This window comes from Danio rerio, chromosome 7, assembly GCF_052040795.2.
Source record: "Danio rerio strain M-AB ecotype USA chromosome 7, GRCz13ab, whole genome shotgun sequence".
NCBI lineage: Eukaryota > Metazoa > Chordata > Actinopteri > Cypriniformes > Danionidae > Danio > Danio rerio.
In genome coordinates, this window is record NC_141027.1 from 30,709,901 (window position 1) to 30,734,852 (window position 24,952).

The following is a 24,952-nucleotide window of genomic DNA, read 5'->3' on the forward strand; positions in this document are numbered from 1 at the left end:
TCATATTATTAATTACCTCCATGACTGTCAAGAGCGTCTGTGCTCTGCGTCTCATGCCTTCACGTCTGTTTACTGTTGATATTTGGCACCAGTTAATCAGGAAGTGACGATTTGGTTCTTTTTGACTCATAGGATGGAAACACTGATGATATTCACACGTTTTTAATGCGATATTCCAGTTTTGCACTTAAATTTAATTTGCATCTTTGGATGGAAACATAGCTTCTGACATCTTTCGTGGATGCAAAGCTTATTGACTGTTTACATGAGACCACATCAGTACAAATTTGAGTTAGTTGTACTGTTGCTTTCAGTATAATGTTTTACAGGTTATGGGACACTATTAATGATTTACAGCAGTCAATCTTTTGAAGAGAAGAATCTGCCATAAACAACATCATATTTCTTGGAGCCCTGTCCTTGACTGCAATTTGTAGCACAGTTTCATAAGACTGTATCAGTTGGCCTAAATTTTCCATCTATTTCCAGACAATTAAAACGGAGCATGTCCTTTCTAACCTCTGGGTCATTAACAGATCAGCATGCAGGGCCCTCCAATCAGTTCCTCAAAACCCATAACCCACAGCACCCTACTGCATTATACTGCTGCCATGACAACAAAACAAAATTTCAAGTCTAAGTGCAGGTGTAAGTCTTCTGAATTTCACTCCACTGGCATGTTTCTGAAGGGAATCATTGCTGATGAGTATTCCATGCAGGTCAACATAAAGGGCATATGATGGTATTTTCATTATACACACACACTTCACACAGCAGCCCTCACAATCTTAAGTGGAAATGCCTGACAGAAATAATCCTAGCCTGCACTATGTTCGTGGACACGGTGGTAGAGCTTTATTTAGAGTGGGTAGTAAAACACGGACAAAGACACAACAGGCTAGTAAATCCACCACTGCAATGTGTTGAAGAGAAAGAGGTCCAGACTAAAGAAAAAAAGCATTAAAGCTTAAAAAAGAAACAGCATCACTACATTGAGGTTTCAATTTAAGAACCAAACCCAGAGATTAGATTAATCATAGACATGCAATACACTTGTCCACAATACACATTCAAAACAAATAAGTCATCGTAGGTGTTTTTGTTTTGGAAAGGGATTTTATGTTCTTGCATTACATAATTGAACTGTAACTAATCCCATGCGATTACATATGGAGTAAAACACCTCTAGGGGTTTTGGTCATGTCACAGATATTGGGAGAGAACACCCAGAGGAGCAGATAGAGAGAGGCTTCTTGGTAAGAAACAGCAATGCTTTGACTATAGCGTCTCTCTCCAGAGACAGCAAACACAGAAGGTTTGTGTAAACTAAGATAGGAGTGGCTCTAAAACGTCTGGCTACCGCCGGGAAGCTCTGTGCCAAAGTTTCCAAGTTCAGCCCAGGCGTATTATTTCTGCTCACTTTTGAAGGCAGTGGAAAAGAATGTAGCACATTCTGTCTGATGGGGTAGTCTGGAACGCCATTATTTTCCCTGAAGTACACACAGAGATGGATTATGTTTAGACTGTGGTTCTAAAAATGGTGCTGAAATTCTAATAGTGCCGCTGATGAGACGAGGTGACAGTTCATCATCATATAGAGACGGCTGTTTTTATCTCTGGATCAAAGGAGTCATTACATCTCCTGACAGTTCTTTATAAACTATTTAATCTTTACTGTAGCACTATCTGTTTGTAATTTGTTACAATACAGTTTAGTAATGTATAGCAATTGCTTGATGTTTAAAAGCATGTGGATGTTATCAAACTATAATAATATATCAAATATAAATACTTAACTTAAACTTTTTTTTCCTGAAGATTTGTTTGAAAAATAAAAATGTATATTTTAATGAAATAACATGAATAACAAAATAAAAGTGCTGTTATTGTTGTTAAATCCTCAACTAACTAGTTTACAATGTGACAAGTGTCCATTCATTCATTCATTCATTCAATTTCCTTCGTCTTAGTCCCTTATTTATCAGTGGTTGCCACAGTGGAATGAACCACCAACTTTTCCATCCTATGCTTTACACAGTGGATGCCCTTCCAGACGCAATCCAGTACTGGAAAACAAGCTCACATTCACACTAACTCATACACTATGGCCAATTTACTTCATTCAATTCACTATAGCACATGTTTTAGGACTGTTGGGAAACCGGAACACCCGGAAGAAACCCACGCCAACATGGGGAGAACATGCAAACTCCACACAGAAATGCCAACTGGCCCAACCGGGACTCAAACCAATGACCCTCTTGCTGTGAGGCGACAGTGCCGCCATGGAATAGATTTAGTATTTTTAATATCCCTAACGAGGGACTTTTCTCCACTAAATGTGAGCATACATCTGGGTGGTCTTAGATTGTAAACTGCAGCTAGACAAAATACATATGCTTCTTTAACAAGGTTTGCTTTTCCAGTATAAATGATACATTTCCAGTTGTCAAATGCTTGCCAAACAATAAAAAAATTAAAGTAAACAAGTATACATCATCTAATCCTGTTCAATATGAGCCAATTTAAGTCAGCATTGGCTAAAAAAGCCACCTGTTCTGCCATTACACACTACACCACAAATCTACATCACCTCAGACAGCTTAACGCATTGCAATTTAAGAAAACACATGCAGTTACAAAAGCACCAGCAAATTAAGAAACGATCTTCATCAGTTTGAAAGCACACGTGTTGCAAATTCTCACAACACAAACATCTGTAGAAACGCAGTGCATTTAGTCACAACACAAACAACTTTAATAACGCAACGTTTAATATTCATCAATTGGGCCAATACTTTACAAAAGACAACAGAATCGTGTAATCAGGATTTCTTCAGTTGTTTGTGTTGTGAGAATTTGCAACTCATCTGTCAAACTGATGAAGATGGTTTCTTAATTTGCTGGTGTTTTTTATGATCGTTTGTGTTTTCTTGAAATGTAGCGCCTTAAATACAGCGCTTTCTCGGCCACCGTAATATACTGTGCAAATGCTTTTCTTACCTAGAGGTTTTGTCTTGTTTCTAGTCTCTAGTTCAAATATCTACAAATACTTCAAAGATCAATTTTCAAGACAAGTAAAAAATATTGTCTTGTTTTGAGAAATAATGTGTCAGAAATAAGTAGCTTTTTCCTTAAAACAAGCTAAATAAGCTGCCAAAGGGGTAAGAAAAATAATCTTGTTTTCGATTTTTTTTACCCCATTAGTAGATTATTTTGCTTGTTTTAAGGAAAAACTCACTTAATTTTAGCATATTATTTCTAAAATCAAGACAATGAATTTTGCTTGTCAGGAATATGCTTGATTTAAATATTAATTTAAAAAAGAAAAGCATTTTTTGCAGTTAGAATATATATATAGTAGAGGTAAGAATTATTATTATTTCTATTCTGGGAAGATTGTTTCAGCACATTTCTAAGCATGATAGTTTTAAAAACTTATTTCTAATAATTGATTTATTTTATCGTTTCCATGATGACAGTAAATAATATTTTACTAGATATTTTTCAAGACACTTCTATACAGCTTAAAGTGACATTAAAAAGCTTAACTAGGTTAATAAGGTCAACTAGGGCTGCGTTTCCCGATAACGATTGATCTTAGCACTTAAGAGCGTTTTCTACGAGTCATTTTGCGAACGTTCGTTATTGTTTCACGTGCGTTTCCCAAAAATGCACTTAACACAATTGCACGTAGCCCAGCTTTAAGTGCAACTTAGGAGTCGCTATCCGTTTGTTAAGTGCTGAAATGTCACGCTATAGAATGGCTCGTTATTGTTGCACATGTTATAGCAATCCATATAATTCTTCTTCTACTTGTGTGAATGTATATTCAACTCGAATAACATAAAAAAAAAAATATTTTTGAGCCAGTTTAAAAACATAAATTAACTGGAAATGTCGTACTGTAAAAACACTGTCTTGCTCCAATCTCGCATAAAACTAATTCTAACAGTCCTTGCCGGAAATGACATCAGCATCATTTTCGATATTTATATGAAACCTTAATTAAGTAGAATTATTTATCAATTTCTTTATCAAAAATTGCTTATCTCACATCAAAATAAATAAATAAGTAAATAAATAAATAAATAAATAAGCTCTTACATTTATTTTTGAAAAGTTTAGCCTAATTATCCCCACCTGATGTGCATTTGCTAATAGGACAAAAATATAAATAAGCACATACCTAGGGGTGGAGACACTAGCAAAATGGCTGAAACCAAAAAACAAAGAAAAGTCATTTTTCAAAAAGAGGAAATTAATATTATTTTAGAGGAGGTGGAGCTACAAAAACATATAATTCAAATAATAAATAAGAGTCATCTTTAAATCACATTAAATATTTTCTGTTAAATACAACATATGTAGCCTACTACCCTCGAAATGTCCATATACAACAGTGTAATTTTTTTTTTCATTCTAACATTTATTATGTAATTTTTATTTTTTTCTTTATTCAATATTATTTGTATATTGAATTGTGTAATGTGTAGAAAATATAAATGAATAGAGATATACGTACAAATAAAATGAATAATGACTTTGAAGAGAAGTAAATTGTAGGTGCAATTTGCCGGTTGTCCAGCAGGTGCCCTCATAACTCTGTCTCCTTACGATGCACTTAAGGCTTTACGATTACTCCAGAGCACTCGTAGATCCACTAAGATTTTCAAGTGCTACTTAAGTTACGATGCTTTTGGGAAACAGACCGTAATATTAAGATCAGTCGTACGATCATTTCTACGAACTTCTTAGGCTTACGATGCTTTTGGGAAACGCAGCCCAGGCAGGTTAGGGTAATTAGGCAAGTTATTGTAAAATTATGGTTTGTTCTGTAGATTATCGGAAAAAAACTAGCTAAAAGGGGCTAATAATGTTGTCCCAAAAATGTTTTTTTTTTAAATAATAACTGCTTTTATTCTAGCCAAAATAAAACAAATAAGACTTTCTCCAGAAGAAAAAATATATCAGACATACTGGGAAAATATCATTGCTCTGTTAAAAATCATTTGGATTTGGAAAGAAAACAAAAATCAAAAGGGGGCTAATAATTCTGACTTCAACTATATATATATATATATATATATATATATATATATATATATATATATATATATATATATATATATATATATATATATATATATATATATAGGTAAGGGACAACGAAAAACATAATTAGCTTAATACAAAGAACATAAAACCATGTTGTTGTTGTTTTTTCAAATTTCAAAATAGTTTTTTTGGTTTTTTAGAGTAATATACTATTACTCTAGTAAAATATGCACATACTTTTAAAGACAAGCTTTATATACTGCTTAGTCACAGTCATGTCTTATGGCTCTACTATTCATACTGTGTGTTTTTAAAAGACACATCCAAAAGGTCTTTGCAGAACACACTAAATGCACACCAATAAAAAAATAAAAGCCTAAAAGCCTCAAGCTATGGGGCAGATTTATGGTTATATGGCTTTATACCTTCTGAGGTGCAGTCTTTCCACACACACACACACACACACACACACACACACACACACACACACACACACACACACACACACACACACACACACACACACACACACACCAAAAAGGCTTTTACAGTGTTTAATGTCCACAAAGCTAAGCATAATAACCAGTTCATGCAGCATCTTGTGAACACAAATTTCTCGTCATAATTTCACTAAAAATAAAGGAGTGTTTTTCACAGAGGAAGGTGACAAAGATATTAAGCAAGTACAAATATGTAATAATTCAATAAACACCATCCATCAAGAGTTAACATTTGCTTTAAAGATGGCAGAGCTAAATATAAGTCTGTGTTTTCCTCATGACATGGTGATATGCAAATGAGGAGGGCATGGCATGCGAGACGCGCAACAGTTTGCTTTGTGTTCTGATTGGCCTGTTGTCCACCAGAGTTTTACACTTGTGGAATTTACATAAGAACACGGAAACAGTGGTGTCTGAAGGTCACGGTATGTCCATTTCCATATACTGGTCTCTTATTATTCCACTATATGCATATGTATACTCAGATTTTCTTTGTAGGGCACCTTTAAGAGTTTAAATTAAAAACCTTTCAAATGAAAATTTATGCAAAATTTACTCGCCTTCAAATCTATATCTCACATGTCAACAGCCACATGCTAAGAAGAACAGTATCTACTGTATGTCCTCTATTGCTGTTTACAAGGGCATCTAAAAACAAATGAAAAGAGCGGATGGTGCTGCATTCTCTCTCCATTTTATTTGAAATAATGAACTTGAGTTCACAAAATACGTGATATTTGAATGACCCATACATCTTTATTCTTTGAGCAAGAATAACATCGACAGACAAACTTTCTGTCACACACCAAGGCTACCTACTGTTGGAAGTGAAACGTACTACTGTAATGAATAGGGCTGCACGATAGGCTACATGGAAAATATGTGATATTGCTGTTAAGTATTGCGATAGAAATATTTCTTGCCATCTAACATTTCCCTTAAAAAAAGGGTATTTTTATTAGCTTTTTGTTTGTTTGTTTTTATTTAGGTAGGAATCATACAGGTAATAGATATTTTTCTAATCAAATAAACTTTTCTGATCTAAAAAACTGTCAAGGTGCAAACATTTAGACACTAGGAACGAATGAAAACCTGTAGATAATCTGTCTCTAACTGCCGGTTGGTATTTTCTTCTCCAGTCACCAGCTCTAAATTAAACTTCCATTGCCTTTCACTTCATACCTTGCATTTTAGAGTTTTCGGCTCAAACCTTTAAAATTATATATATATATATATATATATTTAAAAATCATTTATTGCACCTCTCAGTGATATGAATATTGCATATACTGTTATTGTGGTAACAATAATTTATTTTTCCACATATTGTGCAATGTAATGTGTGAAGTGATGCTGACAATGTAGTGTGGATCCGAGTTGAGGCTTTATTAACAGGATGGTCAGAGGCAAGCAATAGTCAATACAGGGACAAACAGATGTACACAGGAAATCCAGAGTTGTGGTAAAATATCAGGCGAATGGTCAGTACAGGCAGGCAGCAGGCAACGTAAACAAGCTAACAAGGCGAGGGTCAGAGGCAAGGAAAGGAAACCATGTCATAATGCTCACCAAAACAGTATAACAAGACTCAGCACAGATACATGTGTGTTTGCTGTTTGAATAGTCCTTGTACTCAGTCTTTGAGCAGCTCCCAGCTGTGTGATCAATCGTGATCCGGAACTGGTGTATGTGTGGGGTGCATGACTGAATCTGTAGTCCATGTAACAGCAGATTTGTAGTTCTTTGGAAATCTGTGTTTTTACCAGCGATCTGCAAGGATCAAATCGCTGGTGACTATGACACAACCCTAGTACTGAACCGTACTGTTCTGAACCGTACTGCACAGTGGAAATGAGGCATAAATTATATTTATATTTTCACTTGTTACTTATATTTTTACTCTCATAGTGGAAATAACATTCAACCTTCTCACTCCTTGTGGATTAATGATGTTTTTCACTTCAAATTAGACGCTTTTAGTTTGGTGTGTAAACAATTGTTCTGATTGGTAGAATGTTTTTGTTTTGTTTTTTATTTATTTTTTTATTTATAATATATTTAGGGGTCAACAATTGCCACAATCGCTTTGGATTCTCGTTTGCTTCTCTCTCTCTCTCTCTCTCTCTCTCTCTCTCAATATCAAAATGTACAATAATAGTCTGAAATGTGTGATATTTGTACATTTTTGTAAAATCAGGAAAGAAAATTGGCATAAAATCTTTATTAAATGTTCAACTGAAGAAACAAAAGTCACCTACATCGTGGAAATGCCTTAGGGTACGCAATTTGTTTTTACGATTTTGGTGAACTATCCCTTTAAGAGCTCCAGTCATGTTGCCTACTGTAATACAAGTGCATAAATTACTTCTGCCTCATAAAACTGTCCTGTCTAAACAGTTTTTTCACAGATTCACCAAGATGCGACACAACATAGGGGCCACATTACCAGCCCACATGAGAAGCTTGTAATGAGGTCATTAATCAAAGTCAGGCATGCGTGGGAACTTGATTAAACACAACAGTGATGCCCAAGTCCCCTCAAGCTACTTCACTGCTGTCTATTTTGAGTTGAACTTTAAGAATTGAGAGCCCTGGCTGAGCAACACCCTTCAGCACACCTACATAAAAATGAGGAGAATGTGTTTAAATGCACTACCGTATAGACAGGGCCAGTCAGACAGGTCTTTAGCAGAGCTCGTGGCTTTGTATGTTGACGTCATTGCTTTCAAACTGATATAATGTCAAGTACAGTTCGAACATGTACTGTAATTGCTGAGACACGGTGGAATAAACCGAGAAACTATCAGGATGGTTGACTGTGGTCAGGCCTATGTGAGAGTTACTTGTGATGGCAGAAGCAGGGAAGAGTAAACAGAAGCAGCACTGGAATGTTTCAGATCAGGGGCTCTTACTCATGGCCAACGGGAAATGGGAGCTGGCAAGTGACGAGAAGAAATCCCTCAGTTCCCCCAAATGAGTAAGGGTTCTGATCAGAACCAGCAAAACGAGATCTCACATTAATTCTGCTGCCAAGCACACAGCTCTATTACTCAGCCTAAATTTGCTAACTGCTGGGATGAAATGAAATGATTATTGTATCGTACAATATAATTTTCGGGATGCTGCACAGGTCACATGCACAATACACAATTATAAATAAAACATATTAATACAAGAATTTTAAAATGACATTTTTATATAATTGGACTGTTATATAATTGGAACATATTTTATATATTTTTTAATGAAAATTATTCAATTATAGTTTTACAATAGTTACAAATTAAAACTTTACACACATTATGAAAAAATCTTTGAAAAAAAAATTATATTACATCATTCATTTATTTTCCTTCAGCTTATTCTCTATTTCAAAGGTAGCCACAGCAGAATGAACCACCAACTATTCACCAACATCAACACCAACTATTCCGTTCATTTTTTAGACGCAACCCATCTCTGGGAAACATTCACACAAACTCACTCACGCTTATACACTATGGACAAATTAGCCTATCAGATTCATCTGTACAGCATGTCTTCGGACTATGGGGAAACCAGAGCACCTGGTGGAAACCCACGCGAATGCAGGAAGAACATGAAAACTCTACACAGAAAAGGCAACAGACACAGCCTAGGCTCGAACCAGTGACTTTCTTGCTGTGAGGCGACAGCACTACCTACTGCACCACTGCGGATATTATATTATATGATATTATATGATATTATATTATATTATATTATATTATTATAATATAATATTATATTATATTATATTATATTATATTATATTATATTATATTATATTATATTATATTATATTATATTATATTATATTATTATATTATATTATATTATATTATATTATATTACACTATATTATACTACTTTTGGAGTTGTGACACACACAACACGCAACATGCAATTTATTTTGTTCTGTTTAAGGACCCTTTACCACCCAAACATCAGATATATAGTTACCATAAAATCTGCATTCGATTTTTCCGCAAAATAATCATGCATTTTAAAACAATTTGATCTATGACACACAAAAATCACATATGCCGCCTAATCAATGGCAAGATACTGTAACTTTTTTGTGTAATTCTTGCTAAATGGCTACTGTTCATGTGCTGTCAAGAATGGCCATCAAACTGAGTTATGGGAGATCTAAAGTGAATGGTCACCCAAACAAATGCCTCAAGCTATATGCAGCACTTTCAGAGGTTTAGCAGAACACAAATATTTACATTCCTCTAAGCATGCGATTCAGGCACTTCCACATACTGAACCGTCTGATCCTTTGACTCACTTTGAATAACACAAAAGTGTTCAAAAGCTCAGCAAGACACTGCTTTAAATAGAACTGAAAATGTTTTTTTCACAATTTTAGGGATCAAAACAGACAGAAGTGATGTCTATTGTTCAGGCCCTCAAAAGGCTGACATCAATGAGACGCTGTGTATTCAATTGAACAAAGTTGCATAACTATCTGGATTGCTGAAATCATTAAAACACATATTTATTTAAGCTTAAAAATAGTTGAAAAACAAAGTACTGAACACATCTAAAACATCAGATTTATCAAACCATGACTCATTATCCCTAATCTGAAAGAAGCACTTTGTAAGTCATATTTCCACTGGGAAATGACACAGGATGAATACTGTTGGCCTCACAACTATTAAATAACATTGTAATGACCAAGGCAATTATGGGTCAAATTAAAGTCCTTTTCACACTGACACTAAAATGATCTAATAGTTCATAGTTATTCCAGAAAAATCAACATCCTCAAAAGAGACAATATGCCTTCAGTAGTTTAGGCAGAATATTATAAAGCACAGAGAATTCTTTTGTGCACACATAAAACGAAAATACAGACTTTATTAAACATTTTCATCACCTCCATGTCATAGGGTGCATGAGCTCTGTGCTGATGTAATCACTATCCCTAGCAAGCATGCCCACCAAATGCACCCATCCGCCACTCAGTCAGACTACGTGTACCACAACGTTTTGCACCTCACACCTGATTCACATGAACTTGAGTATTGAAACATAGGGAAACACTTCATAAAGGTTTCTGGTTTTCCTGTATTTTGTCTTGTCTGCCTTGTTTTTGTGATTTTTGACTTTCTTTTGGATTATTTGATGATTATTTGCTGCCTGCTCTGAACTAGGCCTGTTTATTTGAACACACTTGTGAATTACCTGTGTGTAACTGTTTGCTCCTGCCTTAACCCCTGCCTGCTGACCATCCTCCTTTTAAATAAAAACTGCATTTTGAACTTTACCTCAGTTGTCACAACTTCATTCATAACATATATCCCCCCACTCGGTACCCATATACAACTTCCTCAGCTTGTAACAAAGTACAGGTGCATCTGAGGAAAACATCAATAGATGTCTGAGCACAACACACAAAGAACACATCATTCTTGTCAACATGCACCCTATACTGACACTGAGGATTAGCTGTTGATTAGCAATTTTTGATTTTTGAGCGCACAAAATGATTTCTGTAACTTCATAATATTCTGATTGAACCACTGAAGTCATATGGTTTGTTTTGATGATGTTTTTTGTAATTTTTCTGGACTTGTCAAGCCGGGAATGTTGCTGTCTATAAAGGATGAAGGAGGTCTCGGATTTCATGTAAAATATCTTTGAAATGACATGAGAATGAGTTTCATTTTTTAATGAACTAATCATTTAAACTCATCTAAATATTTTCAACTATGTAAAAAGTATAAACTGTCTGCCAAATTGCATCTCAATAAAATATAATTAAACTTTTAAATCCATTTACAGTGTTTTTCATTCATTCAATCATTCAATCATTCATTTTCTTTTCGGCTTAGTCCCTTTATTAATCAGGGGTCGCCACAGCAGAATGAACCATCAACTTATCCAGCATATGTTTTACGTAGCAGATGCCCTTCCTGCCGCAACCCAACACTGGGAACCCATACACACTCTTTCACACACATACAATACGGCCAATTTAGCTTATTCGATTCACCGCATGTCTTTGGAGCACCTGGAGGAAACCCTCGCAAACACACGGAGAACATGCAAACTCCACACAGAAATGCCAACTGACCCAGCCGGGGCTTGAACCAGCGACCTTCTTGCTGTGAGGCAATCATGCTACCCACCGCGCCACCGTGACACCCTACAGTGTTTTTAAAGCTTATTTTTAATAGATATCTGAGTAAGCTAAAATGCAACACTTTCATTTAAAATTGGAAACGTCTGGGTCAAGAAGGATCCACTTGATGCAGTCTTTGTTGTCCAGGAAATGAAGGACAAATATCTAGGCCACAACTGAAGGAGACTTTGAATAAGGACAGCCTTCACTGACTGTGGTGATGCATTTGTTCTCTTGAATGTGGGACCTTAGATTGGGACATATACATTATATATTTTCAAGACATTTACCTTGAAAATCAAGGCGAAGGTCTACACAACCTACATTCAATTTTTTAAATCATTATTGTTACCTGTTAGCACAACACCAACAGTGTTGTAAATTACAAGACATAATTATTTTGACAGCAGATATGCAACATTTTATTTTGTTAAAGTAACATTTACTAAGTAACTTCACCAATCTGATATGGTGCCTTTAAACCAGAACATTCAGATGTTTTAGAAACCTGAATTCAGAACATATTTCCGCATCATAACAAAGCATATGCAAATGCATGAATAGATCATACTCCGATCATTGAACAGACTTGGCTGCACTGAAGAAACAAGAGAAAGATTGGTTCAAAGAGTCAGACAATTTTGCAAAAAAACAGAGGCACTATTGAGCTAAAAACAAATATCCAAAAGTGCTGTCTTCCTCAATATCCTCTACAAAAGTTCACTGTTATAGCTTTCTTTGTGATGTTCTCACTTTCATTTACCTCTAAGGCCTGTGGGAATATTTGACCACTTGTCATTCTGTAGCCCTGAGTTGAGTTGATGAGTAAACATAGCCACGGTCACCTCAATAGAAGCTATACAGCACAAACACACACTCACAAAAATACCACGTCAGGGCTCACTACTCCCTATTCAACCCTTTCTACCCAAACAAACCAAAAAGTACTCATCAAATTCTGCACAACCTAACTAAGATGTTAAAACTCTGTATAATTAAGGATTTTATTTGCATTTAAACATATTGGGAGCTGTTTTATAGCCAAGCAAACATTAGCTACAAATGTGTGCATACTGGTAATGATTAACAAGAGTATTTCCAGTACATCTCGTGTCTGCTATTGATGCACACAAACATTAAATATGGAAGAAAACTGAACAATACTTGATATCTAGTGCATGCAGTCCCCTTGACCTGCTTTTAGAGCACAGTAGGACAGGTAAAGCCACTAAATATGGCTGCTAATGCAGATGAGAGAAACAGGAGAGGCAAGGTGAGAGGAGCTGAATACAAGCGGGCAGGAGCACAGCGACAATGATCTCATTTCACACCTGAATGCCCAGCTCATGCTTCTCAAGACCACCTCCTTAATGAAACTAGGGCTGCATGTTATTTTTACTGAGATAAAAGAAGATTTCACATAAGTAAATCAAAACAGAAATTTGGTTAAAAATGTAGGACATGAAAAGCTGCATTTATTTGATCCAAAATACAGTAAAACAATAATTTTCTCAAATTGCACTTGAAGGAATAGATCATTAAAAAATGAAAATTAGTCACTGGTTTCCAAGTTCTTTTTAAACTTTCATGAGTTTCTTTATTCTGTTAAACAAAATTATTTTTTTCCTGTAAAAAAAAAAATATATATATATTTTGAAAAATGTTTTCTATTGATGTCCTTAAAAAACAAATAATCAAACAAAAAGTGCTCAGGGGTAGCTTAATTAATGTGGCGGTGCTCTTCGGGTTAGGAACTTATCAGAATAAACAAAAACAATTAAGTCCAAGGTACTCAAAAAAGATTCCGAGTACCTTGGACCTAATTTTGCTTTTTATTCTAATATGGTTACCAATTTACAACTTTTTAACAATATTTTTTCTTTCGTATTCAACAGAAAAAAAATTCAAACAGGTTATTGACAAGTAAAGGGTGAGTAAACGATGACAGAATTTTTTGTTTTCTATGAATTTTGACTTTAAGTAGGATTTAATCCTCCAGAAGGCATCTTAATATTGTGATTTGGAGCTCAAGAAACCTTCTTCTTATTGTTGTTGTTATTATTATTATTATTATTACCAATAAATGATACAACTCTTTGAAAAACGTGCATTACTTAACACTTTAGTAAAACAACAAATGTTTTTTAGATTCTTTGATTATTAGAAAGTTTTATGTTTGTACTATAATAAATGATTTGATTCATTTTCATGTCATTGATTATCATTCATCTTTTATAAGTAAAAAAATTATAATAAATCTTACTGATCCTAACCTTTTGAACAGTAGTCTATGTGGACGGCTTGTAGATAGCAACACTATAGTTCAACAAAATACAACAACAACAACAAAAAAACAACAACAAGATCTTCAGAATGTGACTAACTTTACATGTAATACGGTTGACATCAACAGGAACAACCAGTCGCTACAAAGAAAAACAAAGACTCCACGTATACGGGCTAGATTAGACAAATATGCTGTTTGACATATGGTGCGCATCTCAAATTAAAGGTCAAAGGAGAATTTCCAATTAAAGGTTTATTTAAGTCTGATTGATGTCTTAATTCAACCTTTTCAACTTGTTCAGTAAACAAACCTTGTAAACTTTAACTTGAACACATCAGTGGATTTAATCTTTTAGGTTTAATATACTTAAAGTGAACTTCTTGGATATTTTAATAAGCACAATTCAGTTTGGTTCAGAGACCCAGCAATAAAACAGCATCAAAGACGACAGCTGATACTGAGGGAAGTTCACTGCCATGCCTACTAATATATATGTGCTGATGTTTAAAAATAACCTGATTGAAAGCACTGACTCATAAGGATCACAAATTTCAGCCAACCTAGTGCACCTTTCTCTTGTTTAGGTGAGGCCTGCTGACTCTTTCAGAAAGACTATGGATTCCTCAGCAATCCTGTAGCCTTGTGACATACAAGCTTTCAATAGGGGGATGTTACTCAGCATGTACCGCCTCTCTGCCGCTCTTAATGCAAAACATATGCTGCCATACTGACCTACTATGCAGCATCTGGCAGAGAAAGAAAGAGAAAAAGAGGAGATAGTGCAGAGGAGGGAAAAAGAAAGTGAACAAAGCTTGCATTCCTCCACCCTATCAGACAAATATTAACCTGTAAATCTGCTTATGAAATGTGGACACCAGATACACAGGGCCTAGATAGAACAAACAGTGTAGAGGAAACAAGATAGGTGTTGATTTAATGCATTCTTTAATGCATTTCATTTAGAAGAATAATCTTATTTGGATGTTTGGGTGATAAAACAAAATTTATGGTCTGTTGAACTTGAAAAAGTCTTGGGAAATACAGTCAAAAATAATTATGTATGCAGTAGCAGTGATCTTTTATCAAAGTTGTCCTACATTCAAATGTTTTCTAAGTAAAAATACAGACTATTATACATTTTTAACATGATGCACCCAAAGATAACCCAAAGTCATTTACTGTTACAATAGTTTACATACCAATAAATCTTGCCATATTTTGAACATATTTAGAACATCAACAATCATTCAATTCTGTATTGAGAGCATCACAATGGAGATCAGGAAAACTAATAAAATGTCATTTTATATGTGTATACAATGTTACCAAGCCCTTCATGTCAAATGATAACACATTGACTACAAAATATGACATGATGTATTGCCTCACTGTTAACTTTGATATATCTGGGAGGTTTTGTGATTCAAGATGATATAACCTGTTTACTTATTTATTGTATTAAGATGCACCTCTTTGGTATATTTCTTCTTTTAGATGTTGCCAAGCTTCTCATGTTAAATGATAACATATGGACTGAAGAAATATGGTACACACTGTTTTGTCACTGTCGATTCAGAAAGTCTGGAAGGATATATAAATATTTAAATATTATTATTATTTTTTTCTTTCAATGCCATAGTTGTGGTAGGGAAGGGGGTAATGTACCGCTTTAAAATGTAAATGCAATAACTCAATAAATAAACATTTAAAAAATCGTTATATGTCGCAACTGTTTTTCAAATCGCTTGTTTTTAGTCATTTGGCAAGAAGTGGTCACTTTCTATTTTAGGGTACACTTAAATACCATTAATAATACCATATAACTTTTGCCTCAAACGACTAATTTGTTGCTTATTAATAGTTATTAAGGTGGCAGTTAAGTTTAGGTATTGACTAGGAAAAAAGATGTAAAAGAAGATCATGCAGAATATGTACTTTATAACTACAGTACTAAACAGTCAATTATGTAATAACACTCATGTAATAATCTACTAGTTAATAGTGAGAATTGTTAAAGTTTTACTCAAGAAGTTTTTATTCATTTAAAATATAATAAATCTGAGTATTATCACTTATCATTTCATACATTTTAATAAGTACAAATCAGAAAATGCATATTTATTTTTATTTTACATGAATATATTTTTTTGCTTTTTTTTACTTTTATTTATTTATTTAGACTTTTTTAGTAAAAGCTACGGGAAACCGTTATTTAGAATGTCTTAATGGAATATTGACCCATATGGATAACCAAGTGGTACATTACATAATCAACCCAAATGGCTGTTGCACAGCTGGAATACATCATAAAATCAGGCATCGTTGTGTAACAGACATTTACTGCAAGTTCATATTTCAGAAATCATTCCATTTCCTTTGAGCTGTCATGCGCAAAATAAGCAGACTCATCAAGGACTCACTGACATACAGTTAAACTACTGCAGTCAAAACAAAACAGATCAAAATTTCACCTATTAATTCCATAGATGGCCCGAGATGCTTGTAGATCACACAAAAAGCCTGGCCTCGTATGTGACATTATATCATTTAAAATGGGTTCACAGAAATGTCAACATTTAAGATTATGCTGGCTTGCCCTGCACACTGTGAACACAGTTTCAGCCTCATTTATAAATGCAATCAGCACTAATTAATAGATCCTTAAAGGGTTAGTTCACCCTAAAATCCAAATTTACTCCCTGTTTACTGCTGCCTCAAGTGGTTTCAAAGCTTTTTGGGTTTCTTTTCTATTTCTTTCACACACACAAAAAAAATATTGGAAACACTTTAGTTTAGGTTACAATTCATATCATTTACTACTGGCATATTAACTGCCAATTATTTACATATTAACTGCTTATTAACACCTAAAAATTAATAGTTTGGTGCTATTTTATATCCCTGATCCTACCCAATACCTAAACCTCCCTACTTCCTTACTATAAAAAGCAGCTAATTAGTAGTTCATTGAGCTAAAGGTTTTCCCAGAGATGGGTTGCGGCTGGAAGGGCATCCGCTGCGTAAAAACATGCTGGATAAGTTGGGGGTTCATTCCGCTGTGGTGACCCCGGATTAATAAAGGGACTAAGCCGAAAAGAAAATGAATGAATGAATGAATGAATGAATGAATGAATGAGCTAAAAGTATCAGATAATGGTTGTCAATTACAGACTAATTAATTTTAAAGAAAGCTCTAAAGTGGTTACTATTGATGTCCATAGAACTATTAGTTTGGAAGACAATGGTCACCCAATTTACAAAATATTATATTAATAAGAAAAAAGAAACACAAACAGATTTGTGACAAGTGAGGGGTCAGGCATTTTTGGGTGAACTATCCCTTTAAAGGACCATATGATTTCAGCCAACAACACATACTTCTTCCTTGTGAGAAAAACACTTATGAAGCCTGAATTATATTTTTGCAATGTTTGTGACAGCACTGAACACCTACAGAAAGGGTTTGTCCCAAAGCCAAAAGGAAAACTAGTTCTACCGGCTTGCATGGCTTGCAGAGAATGTCTCTGCGTGCGCTTTAGAGACAGGTGAACTGGATTTTCTTGTTTTTCACCTGATCTGTACTTGTTCTTTACCAGCTGACAGGCTGAAGAAGAAAATACACTGAATGTGGGACAAGCAGCCTAGGGATAACACAAAGCTAAAATCAGTCAAGTGTAACAGAGGCCTAATATTCCTTGAGGAGCTTTAAGAAACCGGTGTCAATTTCCAACAGAACAAGTGAAAATGCTCTCATTGTGGACACAAGCATAAGCACACACTTATTCAAAGCAGGACCCAGCCCATCCTAATGAGAATGAGTACGGAAGCGAGTTTCACATGCAACTACATCTACCTGCATCTTTCAGTGAGCTGTAACCATAGACACCAATGTGTGCTACTTACAGTTTTACACTGTTATGTAAGACTAAGCCAGGTTAGCAAGACACAATATATTATAAAGAGTCTAAAACAATTGATCTAGGAAAAGTGAAAGAACAATAGTGATCTATCCAGGCTATTCAAACTGCCTGAAGACACACAGTGCCAAAAATAGCAAGAAACATGTAAGATATGTTTATAACACAAAGTGACCAGAGAATAACTAAAAGTAATCGGAAACCGTGCATCTCTGGTAAATTTAAGTATCTGCAATTGGTCTAGAATGAAAACAAAAATTTACTAGAAGTTTAAACTTGATGTGACCACACTGAAACGTCATTTACCCGATTTAACATTTCTGATGACAATGGATGGCATACAGTACAGTAGTATGGTTTTGTCACTATGAGTGAGATAATTTTAAAGAGTGTTAAAGCAATTTATTAGCTGCTAATTCTGGCTTGTAAATTATTAAACCAGTTGAAAACATTAACACCAAGCAGCTGTTATTACAACCTATGTTACGTCGATAAGGATGCTGTAAAACTGTTTCCAAAACAAGAGCAGTGTCCCTTGTGTTTCTCTCCGTAGGCGATACGCGACTGTGCTGTTAAGTATTTTCACTCACCATTTTTATTGGTTAATCACACTGCAGCCGACCTTCTGTTATAATCCGTTTTGTAACTGTTTATAGTAAAATAATAAACCTCTCTATTTCCCCGTGGCGATGTCACGGTCTCTTTTAGCCTCTGCTGTTGTAAACGTCTCCTCAGGACCAGTGTCGCCGCTCCATAATAGTGTGGACCGCACCGGTAAACGGCTCGAGCGCACTGACTGCACTGCACTCACTCAGCGTCTGCTGCACAAAGTTAAACTTTGTGACTGCTGGTTGACGGAATCAAAGAGGCAAACAACCCATAAATGGAGAATTTCGTGAGTTGCTTTTGGCCAATAGGAGCGCTGCTCGGCGCGTCATTCCAAAGGGAATCCCACCAGATGATTTCGGGTGTGTTAAAGCGCGTCCTATATGCGCAGCGAGGCTGCGTTAAACACTTTACAGCATCACTGCGCCAAAGAGCATAGACACTGAAGACACAAAGAGCTGAAGCAACAAATACAGAATTGTATAGTACTACAACTGAAGAAAACGTTAACGGTATAAACATCATGTGTATATAATGTTTTTTTTTTCCTTTTTCTTTTCATGTATTTATACATTTTCACCATTTATTTTATGAAGTATTTAATTTTCAATTCGTTTATTCTTTTCTAAAGGTTGCTTTTATTATTTCCAAAACATTGTGTATCTAGGCTATATTATATTCTTCATATTATAATATCATGATATCATTATAAGTAGCTGTATAATTACATCATAAACACTATAAATTCAGTTTTACATGTTATTAAGCATCATTCAATCGTTTTCTTATCGGCTCAGTCCATTTGTTAATCTGGGGTTGCCACAGCGGACTGAACCGCCAACCTATCCAGCATATATTTTATGCAGCGGATGCCCTTCCAGCTGCAACCAAGCACCCATAATATTAATTAAAATATTAATTAAAAATTATTACACATAAATAAAATCTCAACTTTGGAAGTATACAGTATGTTCGCTTTTTATTGCCTCATATATTAAGAAAACCTTTAAGAAAATTACATTTTTTAAATATGTATATATTGAATGATTAAAATAAAACATGCACCTGGATTAAAATACATTAAGATTTGCCTGTTTAAAAAAATAAATTTTATTGTCTTATTGAAATTGATATGGACGAGGCATATCTACACAGTAGGTAGTGCTGTCGCCTCACAGCAAGAAGGTTGCTGGGTCGCTGGTTCGAACCTCGGCTCAGTTGGCGTTTCTGTGTGGAGTTTGCATGTTCTCCCTGCCTTCGCATGAGTTTCCTCTGGGTGCTCCGGTTTCCCCCACAGTCCAAAGACATGCGGTACAGGTGAATTAGGTAGGCTAAATTGTCCATAGTGTATGAGTGTGTGTGTGTGAATGTTTCCCAGAGATGGGTTGCAGCTGAAAGGGCATACGCTGCGTAAAAACTTGCTGGATAAGTTGGCGGTTCATTCCGCTGTGGCGACCCCAGATTAATAAAGGGACTAAGCCGACAAGAAAATGAATCAATGAATGAAATTGATATTATATTGTCATTTGAAAAAATCTGTATAATTAGTTTTCTCGGTGAATGCTTTAAAATGTAAATTATCCCCTTGATACAAAGCAATCTTTATATTTTTGTGGGAACCATGATAGATTTAAGCTTTTAAGATTACTTTAGAAAGTTCAAAAACCATTGACGGTCCATTTTAATTGTATAATTTAATATTTTATCAAACTACTGCACTTTTAAAAACAGAAGGGGCCACTAAAAAAACAATTACTTTCAAACGTTTGACTAGCCGTGTGGTTATTTATTTTAAATATTAATTTTATTTCCTAACATTATAGATTTTAAAATAAATCTATCCATCTATATTTTTCAATCTTACTATTAGTGCTGTCTGTCTGCCTGTCTGTCTATCTTACTATTAGTGATGTCTGTCTGTCTGCCTGTATGTCTGTCTATCTATCCATCTATCTATCTAAAGGTTTTTATAACATTATATTTTCTTACCAGTCGGTTACAAAAAAACATTAAGGTAGACATGGATGATAAAACAGAAGCATTAATTTATAACTCTTTAATGTATAAATTGTTTCATTAATAACAATAATTTAATACATAATAAATACAAATATTCAGTTCATATTTATTTACTTATTATAAATTTTGCATTCTTCTTATGCTTTAATCCAAAATATGTTTTCATTTCATCATATTTTCATCACCTCATCCGCACTGCTCTCCTGACAATCCAGCAGGTGGCAGCAGGAGTCCATTAAACACTTGCATGATGTGAAAACTATCTATTCATTTGCATATGCAATTTTTGACATTGCAGTGTTTAAAATTATTTAAAAATTATTTAAACACTGGGCATAAGTTAAAAATAATAATAAAGGTTATTCTCTACATTCGATTATTAAATGTACATCATTTACAGTAGGCTCAATTCCAACTCAAAATTCCTACATTAAATTATATAAATGATTTAAACCACTTGATATATTCTTTGAAGTCCCAAACATAATGATTATTCATATGTAAATAAAAAATAATTCGCTTCAATGGTCCACAGGGCTCGCCATAGCTCACTCCTCCTGCTTTTTGTGGTCCAGAGCTCAAGCACGCTGCACCTCCCCATTCCTCCACTAATAAACATGGCTGAACTGAAAACGGACGGTGAATTACAGGACTGAACGCGTCTGCAGCAGAAGCACAGGACTCACACACATACACACTCTCCCTCAAACTGTTGATTCAGGCAAGAAGACTGAACATGACGTGAACGTTTATACGGGGAAACTAAAGCAGCAAAAAGTTTGACAGCCGCCAACGAAGAGAGACTTCAGCGGGACAGACAGAGACTGAGCTCAGATACAACTGCACACTGAGCAGATACTAAATACTGCTTTTGCATTTATGGAAATTATTCTTTAAACGCCTCTTCTACTGAAGAAACCGTGGATTTGTGGCTCTGAGCTAGCACAAAACAGTTTTGGTTTACGTTTTAAGATTCTTAAGCTGCTCTTGTATGGATTTACTATTCGCATTTTTGTTGTATCGGCTCGTGTAAACGATGTTCTCCGGTAAACAAACCAAGCCGACTTTCAAGTCTTATCTTCCTCCACTTCAGGTGAGTGAGATACTAGCTTGCTAACGACTAGCTGATAAAAAAACACAATGACATATTCATTTCTTTAACTATTCTTGACTAGATATATGTTAGGGGAACTCTTTCACCCCATATGTTTGACATCTGGAAGACTGTAAACAAAGTTAAGTGTAAGTGTAGTTAAGCCTTCACTCGGTTGGATAACTTTGGTGTCAGTTCTTCACTGTGGTAACTTTTAAGGTAATAACTATAATAAAAAAAAAAATATATATATATATATATATATATATATATATATATATATATATATATATATGGTACTTCCATGAGACATGGAGTAAGATACAGGGGAAATGCCAACTTTATAAGGATGAAAATGTGTAACCTATTTAGATATACATTCAACTTTACATAACTTAATAACAAATAAGTAGCCAGGATGTTTAAAATTTAACTCATGGGGTAATGAATTATTATAACCCCATGGACAGTGAAAAAAAAAGCTTTTTCTCCTCTAATCTAACATTAATGTCCACAAATTCCTTATTCATAAAAAAAACTCTGATTTTCAACATAATACAATGTGGTGCTGTTGCTCACTATTTTTTTAGACCCATAATTAGATAATTTAGCTTTATTATGACTATCATTGTATTGCATACTTGTACAGTGAGTTATAAGTGTTTATGTTTCACAGACCGATTTGAAGAAAAGTCCACAACTGCCTATCAAGAAGCTAGAAGCAAAACTTTTACCGGGTGAGTGATTTCAAAACTACTTCTATCACAACAGCTCACAACCTTCAAGGTTAGGTTGGTGTGGGTGACTATTTGAAGTTTCACAGAGTATGTTTGATAGTTCAAACCACCAGTGCGTATTTCAGGAAACACGATTTCAGTGACTACCCTGGTAAATTAAAATTTAACAAACTCTGGTTATTCATGTTCAAAATGATGAGTTGATTTGTGCTACTTCTCTATTTCATTGTATGCTGCACGACTAACCATGCTTTGGAGCAGGTTTTTGTTCTTGTTTTGATCTCACAAACTGATCAGCTGTCAGCAAAGTGACAGATGTCTGACAGTGAAATAACTTCACTATGTATTGCTATGTAGTCCCTTTATTAATCTGGGGTTGCCACAGCGGAATGAACCGCCAACTTATACAGCATATGTTTTACGCAGCGGATGCCCTTCCAGCTGCAACCCATCTCTGGGAAACATCCATTCACACTAATTCACACTCATACACTACAGATAATTTAGCTTAGCTGTACCGCATGTCTTTGGACTGTTGGGGAGACCGGAGCACCCGGAGGAAACCCACGCAAACGCATCGGAGAACATGCAAACTCCACACAGATGACCCAAACGCCAAATGACCCAGCCAAGGCTCGAATCAGCTACCTTCTTGCTGTGAAGTGACAGCACTACCGACTGCACCACTGCACCACTGCGTCTTCATTATATATAAGTTGAATACAATACATTTTCATTGTTATAATTTCTTGAATACAAATTATTGAAATGCGCTTGAAATCTTATTCAACAATATGGTTCTTGGGCAGCTATCATTCCACTCAAATTTCCTGAGGGATGAATAAACTGAAGCCTGCACGGTGGAGCAGTGGGTAGCAAAATTGCCTCTCAGCAAGAAGGTCACTGGTTTGAGTCTCGGCTGGGTCAGCCGACTGTGTGGAGTTTGCATGTTCCTTAAAATGAAGAACATTTGAACAAACTCTGAGTTTTAGATAAACCTGTTTCAGAGCAGAATCTGAATTTTCACAACAATTAACATTTTAAAATTCATTCATTTTTTCTCCTTTGGCTTAGTCCCATATTTATTAGGGGTCACCGCAGCGGAATGAACCGCCAACTATTCAGGCATATGTTTCTCCCCGTGTTTGTGTGGGATTCCTTCAGGTGCTTCGGTTTCCTCCACAGTCCAAAGACATGCGTTGAATAGGTGAATTAAAAAAAGCAAATTTATCTGTATTGTATGTGTGTGAATGAGAGTGTATGGGTGTATCCCAGTGATGGATTGCAGCCACAAGGGCATCCGCTGTGTAAAACATATTCTGGATAAGTTGGTGGTTCATTCCACTGTGTCGACCCCTGATTATTAAAGGTACTAAGCCAAAAGCAAAATGAATGAATGGATGAATAAACTGAAGCCGAAAAGTTGCTGTATATAATTGTACAGTAAGTTGCTTTGGTTTACATTTGAATGATGATTTCTAACACAGTGTGTTTTTGTAACTACATTTTGGTAGTGCTTTGTTGCTTTTTTCAGCTGTTCAGATGGACACATTTTGGTATATTATGAATTAACAGAAGGCCACCTGTTAGTTTCCATAGCAATTGGTTCTTTGCCCTTTTCTCTATTTTTTGCTATTGCATCACCAGTCGTCTTCTGCTATTGTGATGTAAACATGTTCTGTTCATTTGGCAAGAGACACATTTGCTTGACAGAGAAAGAGAGAGGGAGAGAAATAAAACAGAAATGAAATGTCTCGGCATTAAGTGATCACTCAAACATGATATTCACTAGGTCCTTCCTGTATACGAAACATTATCTTATCCAGCCTGCTTCCTGCACTTGTGCTGTCTCTGAATTTTTAATGCGTGGACTCGCATAAAGAGCCTGTGATCTGCCTTGGTTTGTTTTGGTTTTGATGCCAGTTGAAGAGTCTACAGAGGGTCTGTGATTCACTGCTTTCCTCTTAAAGGCATTTTTAATGCCCCACTTCCTGATTTTTGAACTGTAAATAGAGGCAAATATCTGAGGCTCAGCTGATGTGATAGATTTTTTTACAGACTCAGCTGATGTTATTGATTTTTGTTAACAGGGCAGTTGACCTCAAAATGGAAATCACTTCTACCAAACCCGTCTGTCATTCATCTGTGGAACATGAAAAATTTTCATTTAATTTCAAAAAGAGTCATTTTTTAGGAAGTGCACTGCTCTTTTATATTGAAATCTACTTCAAAATCGATGCAATATAAATAAAAGTGGTTATTACAGACATAATCTATTTCTTCTAACCCAAGTTTGTGTGATTGCTTTGAGAAACAGACAGACAAATGCTAAATCATTATTCACAGATAAGCTGTCCTAATTCTGTCTGGGTTTAACTCAAGAATTGCTTCGACCAAATCTATGAAGACTATCAGTCCAATTTTAACTGATTTATTCAGTCTTCACCAGCCATCATTGTGAACTGGATTAATTTATTCATTAAAAAGGATTTTACTCAAAAGAACAATTTAATGGCTTAAATTTGAATCTGTTTCTCATCTAAAGCCATTGTTTTGCTTAAAAAGATTTGTAAAACTGAAT

General features: G+C 35.2%; 2 protein-coding genes across 5 annotated transcripts in view; one reads left to right on the top strand and one right to left on the bottom strand.

Annotated features, from left to right (window-relative positions):
- Positions 1–18,766, bottom strand: part of myo1ea (myosin IEa) — an 88,913-nt gene extending 70,147 nt beyond the window's left edge. For all 3 annotated transcript variants that reach the window (XM_087261274.1, XM_087261273.1, XM_087261272.1), the window contains exon 1: positions 18,507–18,766. In XM_087261274.1, the coding sequence (XP_087117400.1) occupies positions 18,507–18,509 (3 nt within the window). In that variant the 5' untranslated portion in view covers positions 18,510–18,766. The remainder of the gene's footprint in view (positions 1–18,506) is intronic.
- A 2,382-nt stretch (positions 18,767–21,148) lies between these two features.
- The window catches only part of mtmr10 (myotubularin related protein 10), a 46,936-nt gene continuing 43,132 nt past the window's right edge, over positions 21,149–24,952 (top strand). The window contains exons 1-2 of one of the 2 annotated variants that reach the window (XM_087259424.1): positions 21,149–21,634; positions 22,311–22,371. In XM_087259424.1, the coding sequence (XP_087115550.1) occupies positions 21,578–21,634; positions 22,311–22,371 (118 nt within the window). In that variant the 5' untranslated portion in view covers positions 21,149–21,577. The remainder of the gene's footprint in view (positions 21,635–22,310; positions 22,372–24,952) is intronic. The other variant, NM_001077597.3, reaches the window with a different exon arrangement.